The sequence below is a fragment of the Engystomops pustulosus genome, chromosome 6 (assembly GCF_040894005.1).
Source record: "Engystomops pustulosus chromosome 6, aEngPut4.maternal, whole genome shotgun sequence".
Classification (NCBI taxonomy): domain Eukaryota; kingdom Metazoa; phylum Chordata; class Amphibia; order Anura; family Leptodactylidae; genus Engystomops; species Engystomops pustulosus.
The window spans coordinates 46,529,611-46,543,574 of NC_092416.1; the positions used below are offsets into that span (position 1 = coordinate 46,529,611).

Sequence of the window (13,964 nt, forward strand, 5' to 3'; positions counted from 1 at the left end):
ACTGTTAAGGGGCCCACTGAAACCTGGAGCCGGCCCTGTAATGCACCCATAGGAAGTAAACAATGAAGCTTTCTATAAAATGACAGCAAGCAGGGATCTGGAAAACAAAGTGGACTATCCCTCCTTTCTCTTAAATTTGTTGAGTTAAATTTGTTGCTAACCCCTTTACAAAGGATTGCAGTTAACATAAAAATTTGGCAAAACCCCTTTAAGGGAGATGTAGGCCTTTAAGCTGTCAACAACCAGCCATGGAGGTTGACAATTGAAAATTCTGTCGCTAAACATAATGGGGCTTATTTACTTTGGGTCCCGCGCGCACATTGTGGTCAGGTTGCCCGACTTTTCGGGGATTGTGTCGCATGCGATGGAATTGTGCCGCAATCGCGCCGGCTTCCACGCGACACAAATTTGTGTCGCAAGCCAAGCACTTACATGCACCAGGAAGAAGAAGGTGAACTTTGGCGGACCTGAGCAGGGAGCGACACATGCAGGATATCGGGCGCAGGATCTATGCGGATCGCTGCACAGTCCTTGATCGTCGGGGACCGCACCTTGGGGATCACGACTCGGACAGGTAAGCAAACGTGCCCCAATGTAGTAACAGTGCACTCATCATATATGGTTTGTGGACTTTTAAAGAGTCATAGGGGTAGTAATGATCGTTGACATCCTTCAGAAGACCATTCACGGTTCAGCACACATAGGGTAAGAGCGGTCTGTAAGGAGATATCCTGATCTGGCAGGACTTTTCTGTGGCCAAGGGCTGATGCCACACGGGGTGTTTTTAGACTGTTTTAAAGCATCCGTTTTTTAAAGTTTACCATGCATTTGTCTACTTTGAACCTGTTTATCTATTAATGTAAATAGATACAAAGCAGCCAAACGCATGGTAAACTGTAAAAAACTGTTTTTAAACGTTCTGAAAATGCATGCTTTAAAAAGGTCCAAAAACGCTCCGTGTCGCATCACCCTTACTGACTGACTCCCACATTTCCCCAAACACATTAGCTGACAGTAGAGGAGACGTGTCCTATGTACACACATAAGGACAGCACATGTGACATACTTGACACCACATTGATTTGCAGCTGTCACCATCTTCTGTACAAAGACTTGTCTACAGGGTGAAGATCTCGCCTGTGCTGCTTCTGAGAATCCTGTAGAAGCTCATAATAAATTCATGTGTGGTCCAAACCAGTGTTACTAGAAATGTATGCCTTCCATTCAACAGAAACTAGAGATATCATTAGGTCATACAACACCAAGCATGGAACAATGATTAGAGATTTTGGGTCTTGTTCACATTAGAAAGGCAACCCAAGTGCAGCAGGAAGGGCCTTCTCCTGAACCGGATGCATTCAGACCAAAACGCTTCTGATCACTAAACACGTAACACGTATTTTGCCGTTTGCCGTTTGCAAAGTAAAATATGTAGTGTTGGTTCCTAATCGCATTGACAAACACAACTTAACTGATGTTAACACATTGTAAGCGTAAACTCTACGTGTGAACATGACCTCAGAATTTCAATGATTCTAGTTTCCGCAGGTAAAAGCTGTGGTCAATAGATGAATTAGCGCTAATAAGATGCGGCAGATCTCCTGTGATGTGAGGTGTATACCCAGATGATGTTCAACCTCCTGTTTAATTCTCTTCCCTCCTCATTTGTTGCTCGGTAGAAGGAGATGGTTTCATTCCCTCACTCTAAAATTTTACGGAGCACAACTCATCGGGGAGTCTCAAAGCAGCACAGGTGGGAAGTACCGGCACATCCTTACAGCGGGAGGCAACCGGGAAACCAGGGGGTCAATTGTGATGTGTCAGAGGCCACCAGGACCTCAATCTGTAGAGTCAGTGTTCATCCAGGTGGATTGTGGGAGGCTATAATACAAAGGGATGGCAGAGCCTATATATGAGTGTAGGATGATACAGGCTGTCCACATACAATAGAAGAGCACAGATATTCTGGTGATGTATTAAGTTTAACATTCATCCCCAGCATATAGGATGAATATATGACCACAGGAGGTCTGATGAAGAGACCCCCAACAACCCACAGGGGGAGAAACACAAGCACATCCCATGATGCCACACATGGCGTTTTGAACCAGTTTTTGGTCTGTTTTTAAGTAGTCTGTCCAAAAACGCATGCGTTTTTGTAAACCACATCCGTTTTTGACCAGTTTTAATTAAGACAATTGGTAAAACTTGTCAAAAGCGAATGCGTTTTTAACGGACTGCTTAAAAACGGACCAAAAACGGGTTCAAAACCCCATGTGTGGCATCACCTTAATGCAAGGGGGAAAAAAAAAAATGAGGAGCATTTTTAAACTTCAGGGTGCGTTCACACGTTGCATTTACATAATGTTAAGGTCACACAAACATATACTGGGTTGCGCTGTAACCTGGACGAGCGCGTGGCCGTGTGCAGGAGAGTAGAGGGGTGAGAGCTCCTCACCCCTCCATATAGCCAGGTCATAGAGAGTGCTCACTCTATTGTGACCAGGTGCCATAGACCTATATTTCTTGATGTTAATCCAATGTTAATATGATGCTTACGTAGTATAAACGCCATTGAAGCCCAACGTGTGAACGCACCCTCAAGCAATTGGATTCCAGTTTTCAAATCTCAAGAAACCCTATTGCAAGTTATATTTTTCTTGAAAAAACATTCTACAAAAGTAACGGATCTGGATAAAACATGCTGGTTTCTAAACAGCCTTATAAGCCTAAGCGCTTTTCAAAATGCAAACCCAAATTTCGAGGGAATAAAAGCCAGTTTAGAACCAACATGTCATTTAAGAAGCCATAAAATCCCACAGCTTTGGCTCTGACAACAAGGCGAATTTCAGAAACGCTGTAGGTTGTGAGGAGAAGTCGTGCTGGCGGGCTGACCTGCGTATTGTGCTTGGAAGCAGCTTGTGCGCTGCCGCTCTGTAATTTCTACTTACAGCTTGCATGTCACACAGATGTTTGTGCTTCTTTAGCTCTGGCGGCATGCGTCCTCCCTACCCGGCTTCCAAGAAGCGCTGAGACAGCCGCCTGCCCGTCCTCCACGCCCCCCATAAAGCAGGACGGCAGGGTTATAAAAGGTAATAACACTGCCCCCAACGTGCCAGGTCATGCCCACTACCTCGCCACCACTACACCTGCTCCGTGTAATGCACATGGTAATGTAATCAATGCGATTCCACATAAGCAGAATTAACCAAACAGAATGGTCTATTACCCCTGGCATATTCCAGAAAGGAACGTTAATGATACTGTCTGAAAACCTGTAATCAATTTCTTTTCCGCGGCAGCTCTATCATTATGCCGTGTTCGATCTGTGTGCCGGCGGGGATTTATTAAATCGCACAATGCAGAGGAGCCTGCACCAATTGGATCTGGCTCCAACAGTTTCCACAGCACATAACTCTATATATTTTATATATATTATCTTTTTTTTTAACAAACCTTTAAAAGAGGGAAAAAAAGGAATAAAAGGAAAAAAACAGCTGTGTTTACAGACTGGAAAAAGAACAGAAACCATAAATTACAGTGACACCACGAGGAGACAGAACCCTTTACGTCCCGATACGACAGCGATGTATAATCTTCTCTTTCACACATTTAATTATTTCCTAATGGGTTAATTGAAGAAAATCCATAAAAAGAAGAATGGCATTTCCATGGAGAAGCCCATGGAGGATTCACCTTTACAGATGTTAACTACTGACATTGGATTTATTTCCCGATCCTCATGAAACCAGAGACCTTTTCAAAAATCTATCTCAAGTCAGATGCGTCACGTCCGACATCAACGTCTCCCTGATGTTTTTATCCCCAAATATTAGTGAATATTATTAATATATATGACCTGTAACATCAAAATGTGTGCAGTATATACAGAGGAGAAGAGGTTTATAGGATATGTAGATCTGAGGCAGGACTCCTAGTAGAGACAGCAAGAGTCCTGATAATCACTGTGTGGGTGGGGCTAATAGTAAGAGTCCTGATAGCCCCACCCACACACAGTGATTGGCAGTCTTCTGTGTACACAGTTATACAGGGAGAGGCATCAGTCAATGTATACAGTAATCAGGACCCACACACAGTGATTTACAGTGTAAACCAGTTAGGCACACCTTATTGAAAAGGTGCTGCTGCTCCTCCTCTTTTTCCCCACTCTCCTCCTAGTTTGGGCATTAAAAACCGCATTGGAAAAACTCAACATGGGAACGCACCCTAAGAATCGCCTAAGGATTTGATGCTACAAATCATATAAACTCCTAAATCTAAGACCAGGTTATCTTCCTCAATCACCCCCCTATCCTTCTTTGAGAGTAGAAAGGTCTTGTAGGACGACATCTGATAAAAGGGTCTCTGCAGGTGATATCAGATAGAAGGTGCCTTACTGGTGGCACCTTAAGAGTCGGGCTGTGATCTGTAGGTGAATATGGCAGCAACTATTCAATTACCCTACAGCCCTACAACAGCGGAAGTGAAGCATTACAGAAATCCTGCTGAAATTAATGGATCTTTCATTACGTGATAAACGTGCAAGGTCCTCGAGAGACTCGCTTTGTAGCGGTTGTCCGCTCCGTAAATGATCTTAAATTGTAAGCTCAACTATTAACTCTTAATTCCTTAATAGTGTATTACGGCATAGGTTCCCCTAAAGCAGGTCCTGTCCCCGACATATGTGCTAAGCAGGAGATACATCTCTGGCCATGTATATTATGCTGGTCATACAATGGTGCAGCATTTCCTTCAAACATACACATGCATGCTCAGCTTGGCGAAGAGTGCGTGTGTCTCAAGCCACTACAATATACTTCTGGCAGCAAAGAGAACAAATGGATATGGAAAGGTAAAATACAGTGGAAATGTTTGGGCTCAGTGCATGTGTTGTAGGTGCAATAGCTATGCAGCTCCTGGGATTTGTACAGCCCTGATGTAGGTCAGTGCATAATCAGCACTAGACCTACAAGAAATCCTATAAGAAATCCTATAATAGCCCTTCGCGCCTATTTAGCATTTTAATAGAGAACCATTTACATGATGAAGCAATGTCTCCCTCACCTGATATGGTAAAAAAATCAATAGAGCCCCCTCCTATATTACGGCGCCATCTGTGATTTATTAGCCTCCTACAGATCCCTTCTCTAAACACATTTAGGCGATCTTCTGTACGCAGAGTTGTGGTGCTTGTTGCGATTTACATTTTTAAGCAGGAGAAGTCGGTGCTGCAAAGTTAATCGCACTAATTCATTCCGGAAAGACGGCACAATGCATCTGTATCTAGTACAGCGACTGGCAAGCATCAATAATAGAGATAAATCACATTATCCATGACAGGCGGGCGACGCTGCTTGCTGATGGTAGCAGTTTGCCAGCATTGACGCACATGTCGTATATATTTCATAGCACTGGTAATACGTTATCATGAGGTTGGTGGTGTTTTATAAAGAGAGATGGTAATGTCCTAGAATTTGGGATACTGAATGTGTATACACAAAAGGAGCACTGGAGCATCGGCCGTGCCTGCGCAGTTCTTCAATGAAGCTCAATCTGCAAGAGCTGTCATCACGGCACATACACAGTGACGCCATGGTGCGACTGCGCAGGGTGCTCCAGTACAAGGGAAGTGCCACAAATGGACTTGCTTAAGGTCAATTTGGGACACTAAACCAAGGGTTTACAAGGACCTATGGGTGGTTTTAGTGTCCCAAACCGCCCTGACAGGTCCTTTTAAACTCATAACTTTTTGTGTGTAGACCCCAATACTAAATTTGCATTCTCTGTGGTCATATCAGGTTAAAGGACATTACCACCAGGATGAAGGATTGCAAACTTGACATTTGTGACCACCTTGGCAGGATCTGCTCTTCTTTTACCTTCTTAAGCATTGTTATGGTATATAAGAAAAAAAAGGCTTTAAAAATTATACAAATGAGCCTTGAGGGAATAAGAAGATAAAAGAAGAAAATATCCTGCCAGTGGGGGCACACACCAGTATGTCAGTGTACTTGGTTTACAATCCTTCATCCTGGTGGTAGATGTCCTTTAATGCAGGGTAGCTCCCATTCTTGCCAATGGATTTTAAGGGGCTGTACATCTACAGAATACCAATTTGATCAGTGGGGGTCCGACTGGTTAGCCCCATCTCTCCCATAGACAAACACTTTGCTCTGCAATTTCTGACGCTGTAGTGGTAGGACGCTCAACTGTTAAGAATGGGACCCCAACTATTAGACCCCCACCAGATTGTTATACCCTATGCTGTGTATAAGGGATAACAATAATTCTCAGTACAAGCTAGTTAAGCTGCAGAAGCTTGGTTTAGCCACAACACTGAGAACGGCGCTGTCCGCTTTCCATTTCATTCTCTGCTTATCAGCTACCCAGACTGGTGGGGGTCAAGGATAATGTACCCCCTGCAATCTGATACTGGAAAGCCTAGAATTCGAACAGGTCATAAAAAGTCATGTCCCGTTGCCCCTGCATCATTATAGGAGTCGCTCTTTCCCTAGTAATAGCAAAAACAAATGAACCCGTAACAACAACGTAATACTAAAGGCAGCTTCAATCACTAAAAATATATAATTATAGAGATAAAACATGGTAATATAGGGGGGAAAAAAATTCTACTTTACTGTGTCAACACAAAACAGCGTTATCCACAATGATTAACAAAAGGAATTGTGGGAAACACATCATGATTTCTTGTTTGTATCATAAATGATGAAGAATATAATATTTTACATGCTAATGTTTTATTGTTACCACCCAGAGGAGAACAAAGAATCAATATTACCATAAGAAAACCGCCGGCTCCTGCACACGGAAGACGCGGTGACAGAAATATTAGAGGTTTCATCTGCCGGTAATAGACACAACCTGCACAACAATGGCACATTTATGGCTCCTGTGTGCGTCATGTTCTCTGTAGGAGCTCCAATCTCATGGCCATAATTATAGGAGCGCACGTGCCGGGTGTCATCCCACATATTCACAAATATTACAGGGAAATAAGCAGGCTGAGCAGGTACTCTGTGTATAGAGGAGCTGATAATGGGAGGAGAAGTGGCATTATGACCCAGATACCAGGGCTGGCTGGAGCATGGAAGGCACAAGGCAAATTAACAGCTCCGAGTAGTCAGCGCCTGGAAGCCGCCGCTGTCTCTGGTGGTGCCGCATCAGTGCACAAGATCTGGGAGCAGATGGTGACATCACTTCAGCTTACGCAGTGTAGCAGCAGCTGCACAAGATACAGAGCATCTCATATACAGCTCCCTGGCCCAAATACAAGGGCTGCACCCACCAAGGGGGACACAGGACACATCCACATGATGCACAGGAAGCTCGAGCGCCACTATTAAAGGCAATGAACATTATTGTTCTGAACTGGGTCATTTCATACTGAGACAATTATACTAGGGGGGGTCAATAAAAGGGGATATCATAAGGACTGAACGCATTGTGATCGGGAGAAGTTCCTACCCGCTGCACTAGAAAGGAGTCTTAAAAGCTGGTGGCTATAGGTTCATTCATTCAGCTGAACGTGCATGTGTTTTATTATTATTATATTTATTAAGGGAAATCTACCATCACAATCCAGTATGCCACTTACTGATAGATCCAGGTACTGGGACTATGGTGATCTTCTTATATTTGTTATCCATGGCATTTCCCCTTCAACTTTGAAAATTATTCTAATGGGCATGAAGGACTCTGGGGGTTGTTTCCAGAGCCGCTGAATGCTGTCAGCTTCACATGCTGTTACAATGAGAAGAGCAAGTCTCTCCTCCCCTTCCTGCTATTAAATGGGCAAAGGGGGTGGGGAATTTGGGTGAAACATGTTCTGCACATTGTAACAGACTGTGAAGCTACAGCATGGAGTGACTCTGGTAACACCCCAAGAGCCCTCTCTTCCAATAGCTTAATTTTAAAAGTCCATTTTAGAAGGAAGGAGGCCACGGACAACAAATATGAGTTTACCAGGATGTATGAGCAAATGTCCATGGTTTATTATAAATTGATTTTGATGGTAAATTTCCTTTAAGCTGCTGCCAGAAACAAAAAAATGTCCAATCCTTTCTACCCGAATGTCTCTCTGTACTCTGGTACCAATACGCTCAAGGAATAAATGCTTATGATGCAAGGCACACTACAAGGCACCCTATTAATTCCCTTTAAGACCTAGGTCTAATTGTGTATGGAAACTTTAAAGCACTTGTAGCAAGTTAGATTGTTATCTCCTATCAATCTGAACCGTGGGGGTCTGAGTGTTGGGTCTCCCACAATTCCAAGAATGGACTTTCATAGTTCGTGAGAACAAGGATGCTCATTCTCACAAATGCATCCTGCCACTCCATTCAACACTGGAAATTACTGAGCGCAGTGCAGGGGTATCTCCATCCAGAAAATGAGAGTGCTGCAGTAATTAGAGAGCTGTTCTCACCAATTTTCGGCACTCCCATAGCATTGAATGGAACAACAGAACACATGCTCGACCTGCAACTTCATATATTGGGGGACAGTGGTTCTATGAAGTGTATGGGCCCACTATTGGGACCAGGGGGGGTACCACCAATGAGATTGAGATTAGAATAACATTTTTTACAACCCTTCATCAGGTCTACGACCAAGGACAGTGCTGCCTGTATGTTTGCTAATGCAGTGCCGTATTTGATTCCTTTTTTTTTTTTTTAATTTTTAGCTAAATACTATAAGAATGGGGGTAAATAATGAGCTGCCAACATTTCTTCATCCATTAGCCCTGCATTTGGCTTCTTTAGTTGTATTAAAGGACACTGTTTGCCCAACTCTGCAGTGATGAAGCATTCACAAAGGTTGTGGAATATGCAGGGATCTGAGCGTCTATTTTATGAGCTTTCTATCTCATCTCTGGTAAGATGAGAAGTGACCAGTGACCACTAGAAGAAGATGCATAAAAATTAATCTAGCGGAGAATGCGCTTCTTCCATCTCTAGATCAAAATAATAACCTTAATCAGATGATTTCCCGCTGCTTCATTACCCTGCCCCCCAGCCCCACTGGGCACATATAAAAGAATTACTGCCCTACAGATGTGGAAGGTAATGTCGTAAACATGCCCCGACACACACCTTTATAGCCGGATCACATAATGCCGCTAAGCTGGGGGGTAGCATTGGGAGGGCACTAAATCAGAGGCACCGCACCAGCCGCAGACTCGTGCCGCCGACAGGTATCTGTGTGCACTGATTCATGTTGTTTTGCACACAGTCATAATGCACGGAGCAAAACCAATACTGACAACAAAAGAGGCCGCCTTTATTGCTGCTAATATCCCTGAGCAATTATGGGAACGCAGCAGGAAATTCTGCCCGGGATGGAAACCTTCGCATTGTAATTCACGGTTTCTCCAGTAACTCCCAATGTAACCGCTAATGTGCACAATTCAGGAGAAGGCATTATTACTCTGGGCATGAACATAACATGGAAACTAGCATCTACTACCAGCAGGGGAGCCCAACCAAAGTACACAAGGGAACATCTTAGGGACATGACCAGGAACCATCCTTTGAAGGAAATCTACCATCAGAAACAAGCATGAAAAACCACTTCCTCATAGATCCAGGCACCTTGACTGTGGTAATCTTCTTATATTTTTTTAACCATGGCCGCCTCCTTTCTAAACACTGTCCTCCTGCTCCCCCGGCCTTTTGTAACATCACTGCAGCAGAGGAAGTTTCAGCAGACAGAGGGAAGCGCTCCTGCACAGTATAACAGCCTTTGAATCTAGTAACACTCCCCAGAGCCCATCTGACTCATTAGCATAATTGCAAAAGGTAAGTATAGAAGGAAGGAGGCCATGGATAACAAATATAAGAAGATTACCCCAGACACGGTGCCCAGATCTATGAGTAAGTGCCCCTGGATTATCATGATGGATGTTTCCATTAAAATATTATATGTTCTTCCAAAAGATACTCATCTGGGTGGTGCAACCTGACTGAATGATAAGTGGTCATAAATAAGCCCTGCAGTTATATTCACTGTATATGGGATTTGTGAAGAGAGAGTGCTTTAAGGTGCCCTTTCTAGTGGTCTCACCTGAAGGGGATTACCAGAGTACAGAGCTGTGCCGTCTCCATCAGTATCACATAAAAGGAATAGAGCAACAGGATACATGCTCCACCTGCCTCTTCATTCATTCAGAGTAAGAGGACCCGAGTTCTTGTGATTGTGACTTGTGGTTCCAATAATCAGACCGTCACAGATCCGCATGCGCACAGCAGATAATACTTATCAAGGGACAATTCCTTTAAGGAGCTATTCACAATACATCCAGTGTATATACTACTACAAAAGGAATATAAATCAATACAGTCTCTAAGTCATCTTTTTCATTGCACTAGACTCCAGCAATAGATTGCAAATTTATACTCTCCTTAACCAACAAAACTCTTTTTAGACTGTAGCAATAATACATTTCCCCTTATTTACATAAATGCACAATATAATATATATATATACACATGCATGCATGCATGCACACACACATGATATATATATTATATATATATATATATATATATATATATATATATATATATATATATATATATATATATATATATACACACACACACACACATAAGATTGTAATAATGATAAAGTGCTTTTAAAAAAACGTATGCAAGTCTGGTACGTTTACAGCAGATGGGGGAAAGACTGTGGAAATCTCTCATCTCAGGTTGTATCAGGCACATTATCTTGCAGTCTATGACAAGTTTAAGTATTCGGTCTTGTTCACAAAACTCCACGACTACATTTCCTGTGATAAACCAGAAACAGGATTTGTCCACGTGCGGCGGCCTCTAATGACTCGCTCACAATGGCTTAGTGGCTGCACGATGTCTAATGGTGATAACACCACTAATAATGTCAGTGACTCATAAGAAATTACTGGTGATTAATGGACACGGGAAAATACACAAGTCAATAGAGCTACGTGTGCAAGATTAGAAGTACAAAGGTTAGATATAATAATAGTGGATGTGGCTGTATAGAAATCCAGCCGCTATGGACTTGAAATAATCACGTCACAGCAACTTGCAGGTCGCGACATGACGGCGTTGACTATTAATTCCAGATACAAGCCACAGTCATAAAAGAAATACTGCATCTCTTACATAATATATGGTAGAGGGTGAACTCACCAGCTTGAAATCTTGAATGCTACATATGAAGTACGGAGTGTTGGGTCTGCGGCTCTCAATATACACGCAATCTACAAGGAGGAAGAAAAACACATGACAGATAGTTACTAACACTTATACAATCAAGTCAAAGCAGCAATTCAGACACTTGTATTATCCAACAGAGGGCGCCGTCCACGGATTCAGTCGCATCCGTTTTACATTACTTTCAGTGAGGTCAAACAGTCATGTGAAGTTATGGATAGCGAACATTTTACAGCCGCTGACATCATACTTGTTCTCAATTCTTCAAAATTACATCTCTCACTTTATCAGCAAGTGCTGCCAAACCAAAGACAGCTTCAGCAGCTGACACCCATATATATGATGTAAGTGCTGGACACTGAACACCCCAAAAACAGGGTGCACTGAGCAAGCATTTTCTATTGTGTAGTTTCTATTCGCTGCCAAGATCAAGGAATAACCCTAACCCTAAATGTGTCTCCTATACAGTGGAAACCGCAGCCAAAGGGATAATAAACCGATAAACTTAAGCAAACTCTGATGTACTGTAGGCTTTGGTTACACAAGACTTAACCATCCCTTTAAATCTACATTGTGTGTCTGTACATGATAAAGCAAAGGAAAACACAATCAGCACAGGCCTACAGATATGTCTCCATAATGATTGCTTGTGGTATGAATAAAGCCCCTTGTCATGACCTGCCATAAGCGCATTATGATAATGCTCCTCTAATGCCTCGCTCTACCACACCATTACATGGAATGTCATTATGAATCACAGGTCAGACGCCTGACAACCTCCCTCCTTTTATTTAAGCTGTATACACAATACATCGGTGGGGGATTACATGTACACCGTCATGGGGGAGGGAACAGCCACTAAACATCATCTGTACAGGGCATTAAAGTAATAAATGGTGGTGGGAGCGAGGGGCTTCCACCACAGAATAAATCATTTAAGGCGCCCGTACACATTAAACATTGATTTCAGGAGGATCAGATGACTAATGTGTATTGTGCCTTACAACCAAGATAGTGGAGCGGTAAATGCTACCACAGGAGGATACACAGCTCCAGAGGATACCAGACTACACATTTCCATATGGAAAAAGCATGTAAAGGAGTTCTGCTGGAAAAGAAATCTTGAAATGGACCCAAGGGTTCAGAACCCACCAGTCTGAACCCTTGGAACCAGATTTTCAGAGTTTGCACTACCTGTGGAGATACATCACAAAACAACCCCCTGGCATCTATCCCATTCCCACTCATTCCAAGCTCTTCATCGGGTTATATCCACAGAACACAATCGCTACCTCACTTGATGTGCATCCATTTGATCCAAAAATGCTACACTAGGATTTTGCACGGTTTTAGGTCTCTCTTTTGTCCCATCTTTCTCTCCAAAGTTAGCTGCTCTTTCTATTCCTGGCCATATCAGAAGGAAGGAAGTGGTACCCTAGTTCCACCTTTTTGGCTAAAACCACACAAATGTTGGTTGATCCGTGAATCCTGCACTTCGTTGTGCCCGGATTTTGCTCACTACGATGTTAGGAGTCCCGTCACTGGCACAGTGTGTGGTCTGTGACATTCAGCCATTGTCCGCAACCACATTATTGAATTTTAACATTAAGATGACTATAACCAGGTCTATGCATCTAATCCAAGTCATTACCCTCCGAAAGAAAGACATCCATTTGCAGCTCACTGTTTGAGGGTTGTACAAGGCATTGGTTGACTATATGAGAGGCCTTCGATTTAGCCCAAGAGTTGGCGTATAGAGTCTTATAGGTAACTTTTCAGGAACCCCAGGGACCCTACAAGTACCAGGCCCAACAAAAATGAAGTTATTCCACATACTAGTCACTTGCCATGACTTTATAAGTTGCTTCTGTGTGTTACAGAATTTCTTCCTTTCCTACAAACCCATTTAAATCTTAGTGTTGTTGCCGGTTCCCCTTTGCTAAAAGCAATGGGGAGCTCCAAAATGGAGAGAGGTTCAAATATGTGGAAGAACTACGTCATAAAACCGTAGCAACATAAAACAGAATAAACCGATAAAACAGAAGAAAGAAAACAAATGAAATCTTAAAATTAGATCTTTTTAGAGCCCCCCTTCCAGCTCATATATAACCATAACAGAGAAAGGGATAGTGTAAAGCGTTTGGCTTCTCACCCCATACTGAGCTAGTGCGGCCATACAGTAAATCTCCCACGTCCCGCACGGCTGCCAATGTCCTTGTCACGGGCGAGGCAGTTACTCACGTAGTGACAGCTCTTCATAAAGTCTTGGGGAGAATACAATGTTTTCCAATACGGCTGCTTATTTCATAAAAAAAGAGCCATAAAGCAAACAGAGATTGAAATCACGGTGAGGAGTCAGGAGGCGTCTGAATTCATAATTTTATCTCCCAGCCATCAAAGACTTGTCTGCGGCTGACAAGTAAAATGGAAAGGCTGGCTCGTCGTGACCTGGCTTTGTGTAATTCATTTACAAGATAAAATAAGTGAAAATATCCATCAGCGCACCTCACATTCTGCAAATGACAAGTCTCCTTACAACAGAGGAGGAGAGCGCGCGGCATGTAACAGAGCGTCTCCGGGGGAGCCCCGCTGTGTGGCGCTTAGAAATGGGGACTGGAAGGAACTCCAAAATTATAAGAAAAACCTACACTCAAATCTGGTCATAGAAGTAGCCAGTAAATGGGGTGAAAAATAAATCCACCAATTCTTACAGTCTATTACTAGTGTTAAAGTGATATTAGTAGGGCA

At 42.9% G+C, this 13,964-nt stretch overlaps 1 protein-coding gene across 5 annotated transcripts in view; it reads right to left on the reverse strand.

The window, feature by feature from the left end:
- RERE (arginine-glutamic acid dipeptide repeats) overlaps positions 1 to 13,964 on the reverse strand; it is a 203,094-nt gene that overhangs the window by 81,028 nt on the left and 108,102 nt on the right. For all 5 annotated transcript variants that reach the window (XM_072155929.1, XM_072155926.1, XM_072155924.1 and 2 more), the window contains one exon: positions 11,193 to 11,263. In XM_072155929.1, coding sequence (XP_072012030.1) covers positions 11,193 to 11,263 — 71 coding nt within the window. The remainder of the gene's footprint in view (positions 1 to 11,192; positions 11,264 to 13,964) is intronic.